The sequence below is a fragment of the Lontra canadensis genome, unplaced genomic scaffold (assembly GCF_010015895.1).
Source record: "Lontra canadensis isolate GAN:19392208 unplaced genomic scaffold, GSC_riverotter_1.0 scaffold34, whole genome shotgun sequence".
In the NCBI taxonomy this organism is placed as follows: Eukaryota; Metazoa; Chordata; class Mammalia; order Carnivora; family Mustelidae; genus Lontra; species Lontra canadensis.
In genome coordinates, this window is record NW_022631028.1 from 2,910,782 (window position 1) to 2,930,708 (window position 19,927).

The 19,927-nt window shown below is 42.6% G+C and overlaps 1 protein-coding gene across 14 annotated transcripts in view; it reads right to left on the reverse strand.

Annotated features, from left to right (window-relative positions):
• The window catches only part of MAGI1 (membrane associated guanylate kinase, WW and PDZ domain containing 1), a 633,434-nt gene that overhangs the window by 124,238 nt on the left and 489,269 nt on the right, over positions 1-19,927 (reverse strand). For all 14 annotated transcript variants that reach the window (XM_032867328.1, XM_032867342.1, XM_032867333.1 and 11 more), the window contains exon 3: positions 5,322-5,441. In XM_032867328.1, the coding sequence (XP_032723219.1) occupies positions 5,322-5,441 (120 nt within the window). The remainder of the gene's footprint in view (positions 1-5,321; positions 5,442-19,927) is intronic.

The following is a 19,927-nucleotide window of genomic DNA, read 5'->3' on the forward strand; positions in this document are numbered from 1 at the left end:
CAACTCTAAACCCCAAACACATATGGATGGCTACCTAGCCCTGAGGTTTTGTTGCCTTATTCTACTTGTCTGCCATTTCACACGTCACTGAATACATCCACAAAAGAAGATCACCACTGCTCTGCAGTAACATGCTCTTTGGGAGGATTCGAAATTATCCTTTTTAAAGGAGCTTAACTCTTAAACATGTGCTTAGCTCTCTGAAGTCAGCTGAGTGAGAGGGGAGGGCCCTTCTCGAATAGGTGCTCACCCTTCCCTGCAGAAGCTTTTGTTCGAGAGCTGTGCTGTAAAACACAGCGCCCACCAGACACCTATGACTATTTAAAGTTAAATTAGTTTAAATTAAACTAAATCTAAAATTCAGTTTCTCAGTCACAATAACCACGTGCAGCTAATGGCTGCCATATTGGGCGGCTCAGAACCCCGAACATTTCCATTACTGAAGAAAGTTCTGTTGCATTGCCCTGGTTCTAAAGAAAGCAGGGTATGGCTCTTTGTCCCTCCTTCTCTAGGACCAATGTTCTGACCTTCTCTCGGGTTCATCCCACTTGCTGTCTCTGGATTCAAGCCTCAAGGCTGCTGCTGACTTTCAAACTCAATGTCCCTGAGTCTCTCACTTGAAACCATGAGGTCCTCTGACTTCAGTAACAGCTTCAGTAACTGTCCCTTCCACAAGGGGGTCTCCTCTGATGGGAGATGAGAAGTTGTGCCCTTGCCGTACGCTTCTGAAGCACCCTGTTTCCCTTCTCAGAACACACATCGCTTCTCTTGAAATTGTTCCGTTTGCTTCATAACACTGAGGGGCTGCAGAGGACGGAGCCTGGGGCCAGGCAGCCCAGGTCTGGACCCAGCTCTATTCCCGGCTCCCCATGTGAACTTAGATAAAGATAATTGGCCTCTCTGGGCCTCATGCTCTTCTTCTGTAAAATGGGGAATCAACTGTACCTACCTCACAGGACGGCTGGGTAATTATGTGAGCTGGGGCATATCACACACTTTCAAGAGCACCCAACACATAGTTTATACTGGCAAAAATAAATAACTAAAAAGCACAGCATCTTCAAAGGCAGGGCTGCTTTGGTCTTCTGTCCTGTACATCACACCTCAGGCCACGAAATGACACCTGAGGCAAAGTGAATGCTCCATTACTACTTGTTGAATTGAACTGTGTACGCGTAGACGGGCTTGAACCCCGTACTGCCGGGAACGTACTGTCTAGTCCTATTCAGAGCAGCGCTCGTGAGATATCGTGCAGGGACGCTCACTGCCGCCGTGTTCACAGAGTACCCGAAATGGCGGGGCAGAGGTAACATCCTACATGTCCACCTGAAGGGGACGGGTCAGCATACACTGGGATACCCCACAGCATTTTGAAAGAGCAAGACAGAACTGCATGGGGCGATGTGGAAAGATTTCCAAGACATGTGAAGTAGGAAGGACAAGAATAGAGGGAAATGAACGGGAGTCCATAGGCTCATGCCCAGTGTGTGTATGTTTTCGGAACCTCTGCACTAGACCCTTTCACCGTGGCTCCCGATGGGGAGGGAGGGAAGCAACTTGGACTTAAGTATATTGACATTCTTTACTATAGTGAGGATTCCATCACCTACATTTATTACTTTTACTGAAAATGAGCAAAGTGGCTTGCATTAAAGTGTGTTGTGGGGGTGCCTGGCTGGCTCAGTCAGCTCAGTTGGAGCCAGCCAGGCACTCCCAGTGGCATGAATAGCACACAACTCTTCACCTCAGGGTCGTAAGTTTGAAACCCACATTGGGTATAATGATTACTAAAATAAATAAATAAATTAAGAAAAAAGTCTTTTCCTCTTTGGAACCAGTACAGGGCAAGAGAGAAAAAATCCAAACAGGAAAAAAAGACGGTGAATACCTGGGAAGTAAATAAAGATGTTTTACTGGCAAATGCCCTGGTTTACTGTCGAGCGGGAGGGGGAGGGGATCCACCACGGTGGCACTTTCGGACCACGGTGTGTGTAAATCTAAGAGCTGATGCTGATTGAGAGCTTACATGGGTCAGACACTGTGCTCAGCTCTTTCCAATTATTGTCTCATTTAATCCTACCTGTGAGGAAGCGCTATTATTATCCTCATTTCACCAAAGGGAAAAGGGAGAAACAGAGAATTAAGCGACTTGCTGGAGGGCACACAGCTCCACCACAAAGGGGGAAATTTCGTCTCAGGCAGGGCATCAGGCCAGCCTGCACGCTTGTCAGTGTCCGACAGACAGAGCCGTCGGGGCCGGTCCAAGGGAGGCAAGGGCAGAGGAAGTTCTCTAAAGATCGAGCCAGCCCTATTCCTTGGACGGTATCTGGCATTTCATAAAAATTCCATTTTGCTTCAAACTTATGAGAGTCAACATAATACACTTCAGTGGGTTCCAAAAATGTATGAGCTCTTTCATATGGTACGGAAATTATACAGCTAAAAGGTCAAAGGCTGACAAACACAGAACAATCAAATGGCTGAAAAACGGACTGGGTTAATGCTGGGCATGAGAAGACTTCAACTCCAAAACAACGCAGCAACGATCACAGAAAGATGGTTCTATACAAGACGATCGGACACTCTCTGAAAAACGTTTCCCTGTTGCTACCCACCATGCAGTTAAGTCAAAGTACAGATGAGTTATTTCTACAACTTTGTAGTTACATTTGGGATATTCTCCTTGGGGTTTGCAGGTAAGAGTATAAGGATGTGAAAGTCAGACTGAGCTGGGTTTGGTTCCAGGCTCCAGCATTCCAGCAGCAGTGGTACAACCTTGAACATGTCCCTAAATGCTACTTAGTCTCAGCTAATCCATCTGAAAACTCCGTGATAACAGTTACCTCTGCCCAAGTGATACAATTAATTGGGAAACAAAGTGACTGCGCCTCTACATCATTTGTAATAGAAACAACTGGAGAGAATGACTTTCTCTTCCTTGTTTCCCTGACAAGTTGTTGTCTACACCACGTGCTTCGCTTTTCCAATCCAACACATACTCTTTGGCATTGCACAACCACTCTCACCCTCAACCTTTCCAAAAATGCAAATTTTTTTTTTTTTTAAACATTAAGGGATTAAAGCTCCCCAGATGGGCATAATAACAGATTCCAAATAAGAACAATTCACTTTCTGCTAATGAAAGAGGATTCACATTTGCCCTATTCTGGGCCACGTGAACTTTTAACTAGATTCGCATTTGCAAGACAACCTTGAAGAAGCTCCTGGTGTGTCCACTTAGCCTCCTTCCCTCCCCTCACTGTAGGCTTTAGTGAATTTTCCTTGCGCTGGGTTTTCTCAGACCCCCTCCCAGTTTCCCAGCCACCAGTCATATCGCAACACTTTAAGGAAACTGAGACAATTGATGATTAGCAATGCACTCAAGGGAAATACTCCTGAATTCACAATCAGAAATTTGATTAAGATCTAAACACAGCCCAGTGTATATTCACAATTTGGAAATGAGCAGTAGGTACAAAGATAATGCTCTTCCTCCCGCCCCCCTCCAAAGAATATCAAACCATAATCAGTATAACTAAACTCCATGACCATTACTTAACCGTTAGCCACTGCCTGGAGAAAGGGCTATTATCATATCAAAGCTATACTATCCCTAATAAAGTAATAGTCCACTTTGTATGTACATTTTGTTTTTAACAAAAAGAAAAACTACTACTTGAAAATGTCCTTATGGTCACCAAGTAAATCTACTCTTGAAAATGTCCCTGTGATCACCAAATAAATCCAAGTGTTAAAAGACTGTAAAGAAGTACACACAATAATTTGACCAAGTTAATAATCTGACTTAGCAAATTGGATATTATGCTCTTCTATCTCAAATTATAACACTCAAAAGAGCGATCAAGCTACAATATTGTTTTCAGAAAACGTACGTTGACTTTCTTCCCTACATTTGGCTTTGACCCTGCTATCCCATCTGGGGGATCTCATCCTATAGACTTATTTGCACTTGTATGAAATGACTTATGCCTGTGTTATTCAACACAGTAGTGTTGTGAAATATTAAAAATCTTTATCCAGTGGGAACTAGTTAAATAAATTATGGCCATGCTGATACAAAGAGATTACACAGCCATTTAAAAAACAAAACAATTCAAGTGCTCTATTACTGAAACTGTAATGAACTATAAGACACTGTTAAAAGACCAAGGTGCCAAACATCATGTATTGTATACTACCTTTTTTACAAAATGGGGAAGAAATAAAAGCACATGCAGAGAACACATGTTTATGTACACACATGGCACAGGTGTCCTTGTATTTACATAAAGAAATTTCAGAAGGGTGAGCAAAAACTCACGGCACTGGATGTAATATGGAGAGAAAGGAGAATCTGAAATTAGGCAGATAAAGATAGATATACAAAAGAGATTACTTATCTCATACTTTTGAGATATTGTGCTTCATGAACCATATATATGTATTATCTACTCAAAAAATACATTAAAAACCAATTAGTGCTTTAAAAAAAATGACATTCTATTCCTTCAAGATTAAAACAACACCTGTTGGGCGCTGGGTGGTTCAGTGGGTTAAGCCTCTGCCTTTGGCCTGGGTCATGATCTCGGGGTCCTGGGATCCAGTCCCGAATCGGGCTCTCTGCTCAGTGGGGAGCCTGCTTGCCCTCCCACCCCCACTTGCCTGTTCTGCCTGCTTGTGATCTCTCTCTCTCTGTCAAATAAATAAATAAAATCTTCAAAAAACAAACAAAAAAAAACTACCTGTAAGGTCACATTTTGTAATTGACCATGATTTTTTTCCCTCTTTTTTTTCTTTTTTCTTTTTTTTAAAGATTTTATTTATTTATTTGACAGACAGAGATCACAAGTAGGCATAGAGGCAGGCACAGAGAGAGAGGAGGAAGCAGGCTCCCCGCTGAGCAGAGAGCCCAATGCGGGGCTTGATCCCAGGACTCTGGGATCATGACCTGAGCCAAAAGCAGAGGCTTTAACCCCCTGAGCCACCCAGGCACCCCTCTCTTTTTTCTAATACCATGCAAGCCCATACTACACAACAATACACACACTCACACACAAACACATGTATGTACAGTCTTCAATTAATAAAGGAGAAACCTCTTGGAGGAAAAAAAGAGCCCCCAAACTATTTTTAAACTATTTTTAAAGAGCGCCACAAAGCCTTACACTGCATATTTTCTCCGTCTTAGTAAGGTAAACTGCAGTCTCCTACAGTTGATCAGACTCCGCTAGTTCACAAAACACTCCTGCCTACATAGCTCTGGAGCCTCTCCAGAGCCTAGGACAGAGGCAGCCTCATGGCCCTCACACAGATACACTCACCTTCATAGGTGCCAACTTCCAGAAGGGTCCCGCTCTGCTCGAGGTCCAAGAACTCCTTCACAGTCAGAAAGTTATAGTCCACGCCAGGCACTTCTCCTTCTCTGGGAGATCGGGTTGTGCCTGCAGCCGACAAGACAGATGCACAAGACACCATCAGTCCATGAAAACAGGAAGCTCCCCATTCGGTTGTAATTGGAATAACCTGTTCTGTAGGCTGGACAGCCTAAGCCTGCCCACCCATCTGCCCAGACAGGGACCTGGTAAGGACAACTTTTTTCTAACAGCACAGCAGCCTCACTTCCACCCTCTTATGCTTGTGACCTTTGGATGGGAGCAAGAGCCATCCAAGCACCGCTGGGTAGCCTGGGGTGAGTTTTTATCATTTCTTAAAATGCACTGAATGAAAAAGGCAAATGGGATTTTAGACAGAAAACATTCACATCAGCAGCTTTTACGACTCCAGTAGATACTCAAAAGTTATCCACCTTAAGCTCACAGCCTAAGGGGTTTATATTTTTGACAAAGGCCTCAAAATTCCTGTGTTTTGAAGGATATCTGGCAAGTTCCACTGTAATAAGCCCTTTGAAGAAAATGACACCCACTGCATAAACACAACACCAGAGAAATGCAATTGCTATCAGTGGTTGGCTATCTCCCAGGGATTAAAATGCTGCTGCTCTCTGTGTAATTAATAGGTTTGATGAAAAGAGGCCACCCGTAAGTTCTGACGGGAGAGAAGGGGCACTGAATTTGCTAGAAAATTCTCCCCTTAAGCATGATTGTTCTCTCAATGACTAATAAATACAACAATTCTTCTTATGAATAATGTAGGGTCTCTAGAGGATTTGAGTCACCCAGCTCAGGTGCTAGGCTCTGGGCCTCTCATTTTAGCTTAATCTCAACCAAAAGTGTAGAAGTAGTGTGGAAGGAATATGACTTATACACAAACCGCGAACAGAAAACAAATCAAGAAGCAATTATGCGGTGTGTGCAAGGAACCTCTGTTAAATACTATAAAGCCTCAAAAAAGAACAAACCACAGGATTTCTGCTCTCACATTCAAGTTAGGTGATATGATCCACATAACTTGCTTTGCAAGGCACCATACCTGTGCTGCTCTAAGGTCGATGTTTTCCTACATAATAAGTGGGGATTTTTTGGTATTCCTAAGGACTTAAGAAGCAAGAATTTCCCTCTAACCTTAGAAACTTTAAAGCAATTCAATACCCAGCTGTATGTGCCTTGTGGCTCTAATGTTCTCTCAACACTTGTCTATGAGAATGATCATGTCTGCACACCTAACGGTACCATCCAGCATTTCTCTTAAGTCAAAAACAGAACAAAAAAAACCAACCACCAAAAAACCCAAAAAATCCCCCAAACCAAAAACAAGCCCCTCAACACTTGTTGCACCATTAACTCAGGATAAATACATTTTCAATGAGCCTGGTTTCTCTAATATCTGAAATCAGAGCTTTATAAATTGCCTCAAACTCCCCATGCTATGGCTGTATTGCATACGTTTGCTTCTCTGGAGCTTTCCGGTAAAGAAGCTGCGTGTATCCGGAAGTCCACTCTTGTACGATTTCCTGATTTGTTCCTATTTCGGGCTCCTCCGGCAGATGATGACAAGCCCTTCAGGTAACTTACAATTTTTAAATTGACATCTTCGATGTCTGACACATAACAGGTACAGCATTAACACAGAGAATACCAGAAACTGTAGCTGAGCAGGTGTCTGCAGTGGGAATGGTAAGTTCAAGGCTTGCCACTCCTCCCAACGTGTGGTCTTAGCAACTTAGGTCCTTGGCTTCTGTTATTACTTGGTTTCCTCATCTGTGACACAGGGATAATAATGGTGACTACACTATAGATTTGCTGTGGGTACTGAGTGAAATAAATCTTTTAGAAGACATAGCTCAATAATCATCAGCACACACGATAGTTTATGTCATTGTTAAAATGAAATGAGTTGACAGGATGCTACAGCTATATATAGGCAAAGGGGCAAGGCAGGGGCTATATATATATATATATATAATGTATGTTATATATATATTTATATCTCATTACATCTCTCACTAGGTTTCATTTTATTCAATAACTATTTATTGAGATCCCATTTCATGCTGGACACCAGTGCAGGCACTGGGGAAACACTGGAAAACAAGACAAAGCCCCTACCCTAGTGAAATTTACATTTTACTATGAAAGACAGAAAACACATGTGTGAGTATAACAAAATTTCAGGTGGAATGGAAACATGCCATAGGAATAGGAAGCATAGGTTAAAGTGTCTCAGAGCAATATAGGTTAAAGGGTTTAATAATATCTTGGAAGAAGTAAGTCTGCCGGGGAGGAGGGAAGCTATTTCAGGACGGGGATTAGGGAAAGCCTGGCTAAGGAGGTACCACCCAAATGGAGAGCCCTGCCAAGGTGATGGGAAAGCATTCCGGGCAGGGGGAAGGGCCAACAACTCTGATGCAGGAAGAGGCAAAAAGGCCAGAGGAATAGTGACAGAGTAATGGAAAAGGGTTAAGGAAAGCCATAGCAAACACTTCATATTTTATCCCAAGGAAGATGAGAAGCCACTGGAGGGTTTTCAGCCGAGGGGTGGGGGGAGGTGTTTGTGCTAGGATTCATTTTAAAAAGATCATTGAGGGGCGCCTGGGTGGCTCAGTGGGTTAAAGCCTCTGCCTTCAGCTCAGGTCATAATCCCAGGGTCCTGGGATGAGCCCTTCATCAGGTTCTCTGCTCAGCAGGGAGCCTACTTCCCCCTCTCTGCCTACTTGTGATCTCTGTCTATCAAATAAATAAATAAAATCTTAAAAAAAAGTCATTGAGCTTGACAGAGAACAGGCTTTGGGCAGAGCAGGGGGAGGTGGGTACGAACAGAAGCAATGAGATCAGCGAGGTAGTGATTACAGGGTCCATGGGAGAGAAAATCAGGTCGTGATCAAGAAGAATAGGGCAGAGCTAGTAAGAAGCCATCAGATTTCTATCATTCATTGTGACTATTTCCAATAGCTGTGACACAGTCCACAGGATGGACGTATTACACTCATCAAGCCACACGGGGTCTATATTCTGAAGACAGAGTTTGTTGATGGGAGTGGATGGAGTGTGTAAGAAAAACAGAGGGATAAAGACTGACATCCCATTCTTTGATCTGGGCAAACGGCCTTGTGCCCTTCATAGAAATCAAGAAGACAAGGGAGGAAGTGGTTCTTAGGGGAAAAACATTTAAACATTAATTAATTAAAGTGTCTAAGAGCAATACAGGTTAAAGGGTTTAAAGGAATCTTGGAGGAAGGAAGTGTTTGCTTCGGGACATGTGAAATCTGAGATGCCTATTAGACACCAAGATGCAGAGGGCTGTGTACAGCTGACCAGGTAAGTCTGAAGGTCAGAGTGCAGGTTGGGACATAAAATTGAGAGTGATCAGTAAACCACTGGCATCTGAAGGTAAAGAGAACAGAGATAATCTGGGAGGAAGGGGTAGTATACAAAATGAAAGCAAAAAGTTGGGATTGAACAATTAAAACCCTGTAATTTTCAGAAACAGAGAACGGAAGCGCTTCAAAGGAGACTAGGAGGTAGCAGTCAGCAAGGCAGGGACAAAAGAAGAGGGTGTGAGGTCCTGGAGTCAAGTGAAAAAAGCCATTTAGCCTGCTACTGGGAAAACACAGTCTACAGCATATTGGGAAATCCCAGTGTGGGGCAAGAAGAGAAACTCTTTGAAACTTGCTTTGAAGGGATCTGTCCTAAATGTGTTCTACATGGCAACTCAGCCTCCAGACCAAAATTCCATTACCTTCATCTATCTCCCATCCCCAGCCCCACCGCCTAAAAGATGAAGATAAACAAAACCAACAAAAGATTTGTTAGGTTTTTAAAGTCTTCTGAAACCAGACAATGGTTTTTTGGTGTGTTCCCCCCGCCCTTGTTGAGCCATCTTCTCTTTCCTGTGTCTTTCAACCATGTTTTTAGAACCCATCTGTCATACTTAAAGACAACAGTCACCCCTGGGTCTTAATTTCCTGAAAGGATTCAAAATTACGAAGAACTTCAAAAATGCTACATTTTAGAAAAAAACATGAAACTCGTAGATACCATTTCCCCATGTAAATAAATATGCTTAGTGGCCTTTGAGCTGCAGAAGAAGGAGATGGGGGCGGGTGAGTCTCCACCCACAAAACCTTCAGGGTTTATCACCCAGACAAAACCTTTCTACTCCACAGGCTAGCAGGAGGTTTACTCCCAGTTATCCTCTGAGCAACCCGCCCTGGGTCTGGGCCAACATGACCAGGCTCCACTCAGTGACGCGAGGGAGAAAAGGGCAGGGGAGGGGGCCCCGCCTCCTCTTTTCTTCTAGCAGAATGACAGGCTGCCGGCTGGACACACGCCTGGCAGATGGCATTTCAAAGGGTTTTCAGGAGCCATCTGGGGTGGGTACAATTATTACAAACCACGCTTCTAACAAAGCCAGAAGGGTTACTTCCTGGCAGAAGAGAAGTAAAACAAATTCTATCATGTTCCTCAGGGACAGCATATTAAAAAAAAAAAAAATCACCAGGCTGACAAACTGGGATTTTCTACAGCCTACAACACTGCCTTCTGTTTGGCTAGCCAGAAATCGGGCCAACAATATCTTACAGTTATTAGCTTTAAGCAAATATGCACAGTGCTCACCTCCTTGCCTTCAAAAAAACCAACAAACACACAAACAAAAACAGGAGTGAGAGATAAACAGTAGGAAAGGACGAACAGCATCCATTTATTGGATCCTTACTTATGTCCCAGGCAAGGTGTTAAATACTAAATCAATGTTACTATATTAAGTTGTTACAAGAAATATAAAAGTAAGGACTGTCATTACACTCATTTTATTGATGAGGAAGCTGAGAGTCAGAGAAGGAAAGTAACTTCCGAAGGTCATGTGCACAATTAAGAAGGAAATTAACTGCCCAAGGTCATGTAACAAGTAAGCTGAGAAGAGCTATGGTCTCTTAGGAAAAAAAAAAAAAATCTCTTTAGATATTTGTAGCAGCAGGGTTTGTAGCAAAAACAAAACAAAAAGACCAAAGCAAAAGCAGTCCTCCAAAATGAAAAACTAAGCACTCATACATATGGGAATGATTGAAGGAAATATGGTAGATTCACCCTCAGGAAATTTTTTTTTAACTATGTGAAGAACAGGGAGATCTACACGCAATTACCAGAAAGAATGTCCATGATGTTCAGTTGAGTGATACAAACAAGTTACTGTGTAAACTTGAATAATATGTAAAATATTGCTGCATGTTATTGAAAAATAGAGAAGGAAGCCCTATGGATGCTGTATGTTTTTTAAATTAATAAATAGTTACGTGGATGGAATAATACTAAATCCTTAGCTGAGGTAACCTCAGGAGTGTGCGTTCAGAAATGGGAAGAGACAAAATGATTGTTTCTTTAAAGAACTTTCCGACTCTGAATGGTACCAATGGGTATGTAGTTGTTCTGGTGTTTTATAAACTGAATAAAATGATTATTTCTGGGGAATATTTATTTATTTATTTTGACAGAGAGAGATCACAAGTAGGCAGAGAGACAGGCAGAGAGATAGGGGGAAGAAGGTTCCCCGCATTTTATAAACTGAATAATATGATTATTTCTGGGGAATATTTATTTATTTATTTATTTTGACAGACAGAGATCACAAGTAGGCAGAGAGACAGGCAGAGAGATAGGGGGAAGAAGGTTCCCCGCCAAGCACAGAGCCTGATACAGGACTCCATCCCAGAACCCCGAGATCATGACCTGAGCCAAAGACAGAGACTTTAACCCACTGAACCACCCAGGCGCCCCTATTTCCGGGGAATCTTGAACAATCTGATTCCTGGGTATCCTATTCCAGTATCTTCCATATTAATTTAGTCCTTGCAAAAGCATGCAAAAGAATTCAGGCTCCATGTGAATCAGGCAAACAACATGTTCCTAGGTTTCCATGTCACAGAAAGCCAGCACTGACACTGACACTTGCCTTCATATAGTGGATGGAAATATACTACATATAGGGGCATGTGGGTGGCAGACAGTTAAGCATCTGACTCCTGATTTTAGCTCAGGTCATGCTCTCAGGGTCCTGGTACTAAGAACCCTGCTGGGTTCCAAGCTGAGAAGAGAGTCTGAGGATTCTCTCTCTCTCCCTCTCCCTCTGCCCCATCCCCCAGGCTGGCTCGCACACTCTCTTTCTCAATCTCTCAAAAAAATTAATTTTTACTTTAAAAAAAACTCAATCTGTTCAAGATTTACATAGAGTCCTTTTTCAGTGTTAAAATGCCTACAAGATTTCACCAAGGTGGTCAATACTATCAACCCTTAGCACCACCAGATCATAACTTAACAAATTAATTTGAGCTACGCCCTACTGAATGTCTCAGTATGAATTCGCAGTGCCTCCAAAAGTTCGCCTTTTAAAGCTTGAGAGGCTGCTTGCTTCTTATGCACCTTTTATGGTTCATAAACTTTTAGTGTACCTGGCTTGAGTGACCCTTGCTGAGGAAATCAGAAAGTGACCTTCCTTATCAATGTTACAAATCATGGCTCTATACAGAAAGGAAATTAGATTTGGAGCTCACCAGCTCTCTCTTCTTAATCTGAAAATTCCCTTCAAATATCCAGTTGAGGCAGCAAACAAAATCTTAGGGATGGGACACAACACGCCGGTTCCTCCTGCTATGTATACCCAGCACCGTCAGGCTTTCAGACAAGCTGTCGCTCAGCACCTGTCCAAAAGGTCTCAAGGCCAGATTGCTAATAGAAGAATCATTACCCTACTAAGATTAAATCGTTAATAGTCAATGGTTTCCACCTGCTGTGAAATTAGTCTGGTCCTGCTTATCAAAATTTAATAATGAGACTTCAAAAAAATTATAATTCCTTCAGCTACCTCCAATGTTAAAGAAGGATCATTCTATATAATAAAGCCATTATGTGCATTGCTTGAAATTCATCAGGTATTTGGGACAGGCTCATGCTGTTCATTTTTCCAGCTGATGGAGATGGAGCACCGTTGAATGTATTGTTCCCACAAATTCACTCAGTCACTACTCACACAAGCTTGGCCCTATCTCAGGACGCGCAGTCCTGTTTACTCAACTTTTGACCTTCAAATCAAACTTTTTAAAAAAAAATGTAACTATATTCGTGTGAAAAAGAAATGCTTCACTGCCACCCAATGACTAGAAGAGTTTTTAAAAATCATACAAGACTAGAAGCTGCCAGTGGTACAGAGTTACTAGAACTCTCACACACAGCTGGGAAGGTTGCGACATGGTACCCCCACTGGGAAGAGAGTTTTGGCATTTTGCTACAAAACGAGACATAAATTCACAGTATGACCCAACAATCATGAAGGGAGACAGACCAATCCCAAGGATATAAATCTCTTCATGCCCCAAACAGATTTAGAAACAACAGATCCACGAATGCATACCACAGTCTTACGTGTTTGATAGACTTGAAAAACAATCAATTTTTCCATCACGCCTTGTATGCGGCAACAGGCCCCCAAACATGTCACTAGAATGTGGACTTCATGTGATTTTCCTGGGTGTTTAAATAGAAACCACTCGATTTTACCGAAACTTTTGTTATCACCACACGAAGTATCCGAAAAGATTTGGGGACAGAAGTCAAACAGACCTCTTCTCATGACAGAATGTGCATTTGTTTAAAACAAGTCCACTCTGATTCTTCCTTGCATCCTTTCAAATCTACATTCCTTGGGAAAGAGACTAAGGAAGCATAGCAAGGCTAGGCCATAGTACAGGACTCCTGAAAGTGTCTCTTGACTAAGGGAAAAAGAACAAAATTATCAACAGCTGCTATTTATTGAGCATTTACCATGTGCCAGGGAATGGCCAAGTATGTACATCACAGAGGACAGTATCCTGATGCTTGGGTGAGAGCAAAGCTTGTTAGAATTGCCTCCCCCACCCTCCTCTTTCCCCCTCCCCTGACCCAGGCCAGCAGTTACTTTCTTTCTCTCTTTTCTTTCTTTCTTTCTTTCTTTCTTTCTTTCTTTCTTTCTTTCTTTCTTTCATGAGAAGAGAGAGAGCCAAAGGAGCAGTACTGAGACAAGAAATAGGGAATCAAGGGAGAATTTTTTAAAAAGATTTTGTTTATTTACTTGAGAGAGAAAGAGAGAGAACATGAGAGGGGAGAGGGTCTGAGGGAGAAGCAGACTCCCTGCTGAGCAGGGAGCCCAATGTGGGACTTGATCCCGGGACTCCAGGATCATGACCTGAGCTGAAGGCAGACGCTTAACCAACTGGGCCACCCAGGCGCCCAGGCCAGCACTTTCTAATGCATGTTTGCACGCCTTTCGTTCTCTTGACAATTATTTCTAAGGTGCTGGCTGGGGTCAGGGGACGGGGGTGAGCAAGATCCTTAGAAAGCTTAAAATTTGTGGGGGAAGAACAATAAACAATATGAAGGGGAAACTAGAGGACGCTCTGGGTGCTCCTATCAAAGGGAACTATTAAAAAGAAGACAATGAAGAAGAAGACCTAAAAGTGAGAAAACCCAGGAACAAGAGATGGAGGAGTATGTTAAAGAGTAGGAAAAAATTCCAGTGTAACAGGAGGAAACCCTTGAATGAGGCAGTCATGACGCCCTGGGAAGGGCTACAAGTATCCGGTCAAACTCTTACTTGGTGTGCAAGTGTGGAGGGCAGGGGGAGATGAGAAAATAGACAGTGAAAGGAGGAGATAGAGACCCAAAAGGCTGGTAGTCTCAGATGTGACAGCTCAGGGGACTCAGAAATGGCATGGTCACAGGAATGAAACTGTCAGTGAGTGTCAGTGAGCAGCACACGTGCGCACACACACACACATAGAAGCTGTGCTGTGTCTTCAACAGAAAAAGGTTGTCTTCAAAGAGCCCAGTGTCCATTTGGGTTTGTGTCCAATCTAACTCGATAACTCCTTACAAACAACGGAAACCATCCCTGTAGGGTATTGTAAAATAAAATAAAGAAGGGCAACCCAGGGGTGCTTGGCTGGCCCAATGGGTTAAATCCTCTGCCTTTAGTTCAGGTCATGATCCCAGGGTCCTGGGATTGAGCCCCGCATCAGGCTCCCTGCTTGGCAGGGAGCCTGTTTCTCCCTCTCTCTCTGCCTGCTGCTCCATCTGCTTGTGCTTTCTCTGATGAATAAATCAATAAAATCTTTAAAAAAAGAAAATAAATAAAGAAGGGCAATCTTCTTTGCAATCATATACTTGCAATCATATACTTAGGTACCTTCTGACCCCATGGAAAAAAAATATCTAACATTCAGAACTACCAATAACAGGAAGAAGAGAATTTTTTTTTTTTTTTTAAAGAATGAAATGTTTTCCATCATAGTGGATTCTTAAGCACGTTCTCCACGTATGCGGCGCGCTAGCTGGATGTCTTTTGGCATAATTGTGACACGTTTGGCATGGATAGCACACAGGTTGGTGTCTTCAAAGAGGCCCACCAGATAGGCCTCGCTTGCCTCCTGCAAAGCACCAATAGCCGCACTCTGGAATTTGCCAGAAATTTAATAAAATTTAAATTATTTAAATTATTAAATTTCCTAATAATCCTAGGAGGACGGGAACCCAAATGTTGACACTGTTGACACATTATTGAATGCTCTACAAATTGCCACTCCTTCCTTCACTTCAAAGGAAGTCTTAGTGAGGAAGGAAGGTCACACATGGTGTGATGGTTGTTCATGTGTCTCAACCTGACTGGGTTAAAAAATGCCTGATTACCTGGTACAGCATGATTTCTGGCTGTGTCTGTGAGAGTGATTCCTGAAGAAATCAGCATAAAGACCACCCTCACCAGATATAGGTGGGCACCACCAATCTCCTGGGGTCTAATTAGAACAAGAAGGCAGAAGACGGACAAATTCACTCTGCTGGAGAAGAGACACCATCTTCTCCTGACTTCACACTCTGGCGGGTAGGGGTTCTGGTTTCTGGGCTCTCAGAGTCAGATCGGGACTTACAGCTTTGTCTCGATCCCAGGACCCCGAAATCATGAGCTGAGCCGCAATCAGATGCTTAACTGACTGAGCCACCCAGGTGTCTCCCCTCACCTTTCTATCCTGATCAAAACAAAGAATACTCAGTAATTACATCTTGAATGGAATATTGTCACGCTGCTTAACAGCAGGTGTGTAAGACAACTGCTGTCATGCCATCAATAACTCACATGCTTGGTATCAGAAGATCCTTTCAGGTTCCATCTTGCATGTAGGAACACCATGTGACAGAGGCACAGGAATCTCATTAAAGGATCACACCTAAAACACTGGGAATAAATAAGGACTTGGTATTTGATCCACTGTGCTGATGATTTGAAAAAGTGGCCTAGATACCAGAGATGGAAAGCATCTGATCTGGTTTCCATGACCTTACTTCTAGCTTTACTCTCTACAACTGTGATTTAGGACAAAGAGAAACTGGTTCTGAGTGTCCGATCCAGTTGAATCACCAAGAGGAAGACAGTAGCAACTGTTCAAATTACCGGTGCATGCTTCTCCTGGAGGCCAGGTGTCCTCTGTCATCAGAAGTCTGAACAGGTCACCTTTCAAGGAGATCCACGCAATGCCAAGGATGAATGGGGAGCCTGCAGACTGCTGAGTACACCACATGATGATACAGAAAAAGGATATGTATTTGCCTAAGGAAGCCTCTGGCAAGCAACGGACTCCAGATAATAAACAAAGGCAGCAATTTTTCAAGAGGAAGGAACTCAATATAAGCAGAATCAGGTTCTAGTTCCAGCTCTGCCACTAAATTAAACTTTGTCACTGACCTTAGAAAAATCTCTTTAAGTGCAGTCCATGTCCTTGCCTGTAAAACAGGGAGGGTAACTACTGTAAGACTATGGGTTCAAAACATTTTGTCCCCTGAGTGCCTGGGGTTCTTGGTCATGCCGCTTTGAAGAATGAAGAGGTAGACCAGAAGAAGGGTGGAGGGCAACAGAGCAAACTTGACGGAGCAAGAGTACAAAGCTCCAGGAGAGGGTGAGGGCCTGAGTGGGTTGCCCTCAGAGTTTCTGAGTTTGGGGGGTTTTATGAGCTTTTCTGCAGAACTATCTGAAGCAATCAAGGCTTTGGTCCCATATTTGAAGTGATTATCTCTGTGCTGATGGTCTTTTATTTGCTGACATCTGGGGGCTTATGTCATAACTGCCCCTTGCCCAAGTTAATCAACAAATACTTTGTGGTTAACTGTCTTATTTTAGGATGTTTTGCAGAAGTCATTTCTGCAAGGGCTGCAAAGCAGAATGTCAGTGCAGTTCCATCTAAGCCGCGGAATGGGATGTTAGTGCTGTTTATTTGAGCTGTCCTGACTCCATATTTTCTTGTTGGGGACCCTGGCCCAGACTACCTAACTGTCCAACCAACTCCTAACATATGTATCACAGAATCCTAATGAGATAACAAATCAATTGTATTCATAGTAGTGCCTGGGTGGCTCAGTGGGTTAAGCGTCCACCTCTTGATTTCAGCACTTGTCATGATCTCAGGGCCCCGGGATAAAGCCCCACATAGGGCACCGCGCTCAGCAGTGAGTCTGCTTGAGACTCTCTCTCTCCTCTGCCCCTTTCCCTGCTCAAACTCGCTTTCTCAAATAAATAAGTCTTTAAAAATATTTTTGTTTATTACAAAAGTCTGAACTTAGGCTAATATTTATACTTTATATGCATTGACTCATTTAATCCTTCTACCATCCTTATCTACTAAGTACCATTATCATCCCCACCACACAGATAAGAAAACGTCCACAGAGAGATTTGGTGACTTGCCAAATTACACAGCTGGTAAATGGCAGAGGCAAGATTTGAACCTGGGGTCTTGTGGCCCCCGAGCAATGAAAGCTCCTGTGTGCAAGGAAGACACTGGGTGGGGAAACAAACTGGTGGGGGGAGGGAACAGATGACTCTCCAGAGTTCTCCACCTGGGGGGGGGATAAATCATTACATGGCCTCGTCAAAGAAAGCTAAAGGGGCTGATGAAGTTGAGTGCGTGGGGGGATGGGGTGGGGGGGGTGGAGAATGCTTCTCCTTCATGACTTCTTTGATCCCAAACCCAACTTTCAGGAGCCATGTCTTACTACTCTTTTTTTTTTTTTTTTTTTAAGATTTTTTTTTTTTGTTAGGGATAACAAGAGGGCGGAAGGGCAGGCGGGGGTGGGGGGTGGGGAAAGCAGGCTTCCCGCTGAGCAGAGAGCCCTATACAGGGCTCTATCCCAGGACCCTGGGATCATAACCTGAGTCAAAGGCAAAGGCTTTTACCCACCGAGCCACCCAGGCGCCTGTCCATTCTTACTACTCTTAAAGAGAATGAAGTAAATTGGGCCAGAATCCAGTGAAGAGAGAAGTTAGGCAGTAACTTGAAACTAAGTATTAACTGCTCTTTCTCTTCTACGTGGGGGAGGGACCCCTGGCACTATAAATTCACGGAAATCCTGTATTCATTAAAAACAGGAATGTGAAAATTCTCAAGCTGTCATTGATTCATTTTAAACATCCAGCATTCAGGAAACAAAGGATAAGAATCTCCAACACTAGATGCACGCGTATCAAAAATCAACTTTTGAGAATTATCTTGAGGCATTTTTGTTCAGAAAGGAATTCCGGCCATCAGTAATGCTATATCTTAGTACTAAAGGCTGTCTATGATAAAGGGGATTATGTCGGATAGGCTTTCTCCATTATGACAGGTAATACTTTTTACTTTCTCCCAATTAATGACAGCAACTGTCTGTATAAGATGGAATGAATGAATTCCAACAATCTACACCAGATAATTTCAAAAGCAAATGTGAAAGAAAATTATTATTTTGGTGAAAAGCTATAATTAATTAAGAATATCAAGTTTCCAGAAATTAGGCAACTTTGTAAGTCCAATGCTGAATGTTTCTAATATGTGGCAGCTTTCCTTTCTTTAGCTTAAAAAAACAAACAAAAACAAAAAAAACAAAAAACAAAACAAAACAAAACCAACAACAAGAGTGACTGCTAACAGGCATGTGGTTTCTTCTGAAGGTAAATGAGAATGTTCTAAAGTCCATTACAATGGTAGCATGGCTTTAGGAATACAATAAAAATGCTGAATTGTGCACTTTCAAGGGATGAATTTTACAGAAACAGTACTGTGTATCAATAAAGCTGTTAATATTATCCCACAGAGATACAGAGGTAAATACACAGTGGTCTCTGTCCTCAAGGATATTATAATTTAGTACAGGAGTTGTTATATTTCCACGAACACAATACATTCTGTAACAATTTAACAGCTGCTTCCCTGAGTCCTCCCAATACACAAATCAAGTGCAAGTGTGAGATCAGGAATTATTGACCATGTTATGTCATTTCCCTAAAAACTGCAGGCGTCTAGAGTTCTCCCAGAATGACAAGATAAATTGTTATAAAAACTAAAATCAGACTTGGTGAGTTCAAATTCCAGCTCTTAACATTTACAAACTGTGCAACCATAGCAAAGTGAAATATTTTGGGCCTTGGTGTCCTCATCTCTAAAATGGGAGGAATGATAGCATCTCCCTCAGAAGGACACATATAAAATGTGGAGCCTGCTCCGAATATGAATTCAACAAACACTGGCCATCAGGAGAGAAGCGTCAACACTACAGCACACACTGCTTCTAAGGGAGACAGCTGTGAAAGAAAGAAAGAAATGAGATATTGGTCATTCATTACACTGCAAACACGGAACTCAGGTTTCCTACACATAATACCCAATTCAGTTCTCCCCAGTGGGCCTTCTCCCCTGATGTACACAAAATCTTCTGTCCTTAATCACCACCTTTGAAAACCTCTCACATGAATGTCCAGAACTTCTAATCACAACTCGTTGCATTATCTTTTGATAGGAAATCACAAAGTCGGGGTGCATGGGTGGCTCAGTCGGTTAAGCAGCTGCCTTCAGCTCAAGTCATGATCCCAGGGTTCTGGGATTGAGTCCTGCGCTGGCTCCCTTTGTGGCGGAAAGTCTGCTTTCCTCTCTTCCCCTGCCCTAGCCCCCTGCTCATGGGCACCCTCTCTCTTTCCAATAAATAACATATTTTAAAAAAATAAAGAAATCAAAGTTAACAAAACTAAAAATCATAATTTTTGTTAATCATTTATCATGAAGCACCGGCATCCACCTATAAGAAAATGCCTATTGCTGAAAGACAGTGTTGGAATTGGAGGACCTCAAGTCCCCTAATTCTGAAGTATCACGTTATTATTCAGATGATTAACTCCTTCTAATTGAAAGGATGTAACAGCTGGATGGGACAAATACTATATGGCTGAATATAAAGAGAGAAATCAATTTATGCTTAGTACCAAAACAGAGCAATACTAAGAGCAATTCAAGATGGATATTATTAAAATAAAAGGGGGGGTTGCATTGTTTTCATAAATACATTGGTTCTCAGTTGACACAGGCATGATAGTTCTTGAAGCCTTCGCGAATTGACAGCCAAACAGTCCTCACCATGTACCTTTTACTTTGGCTCCCATCAAGTATACATTCTCCTATGTCAAAGCAAACCAGGGGAATATTGTG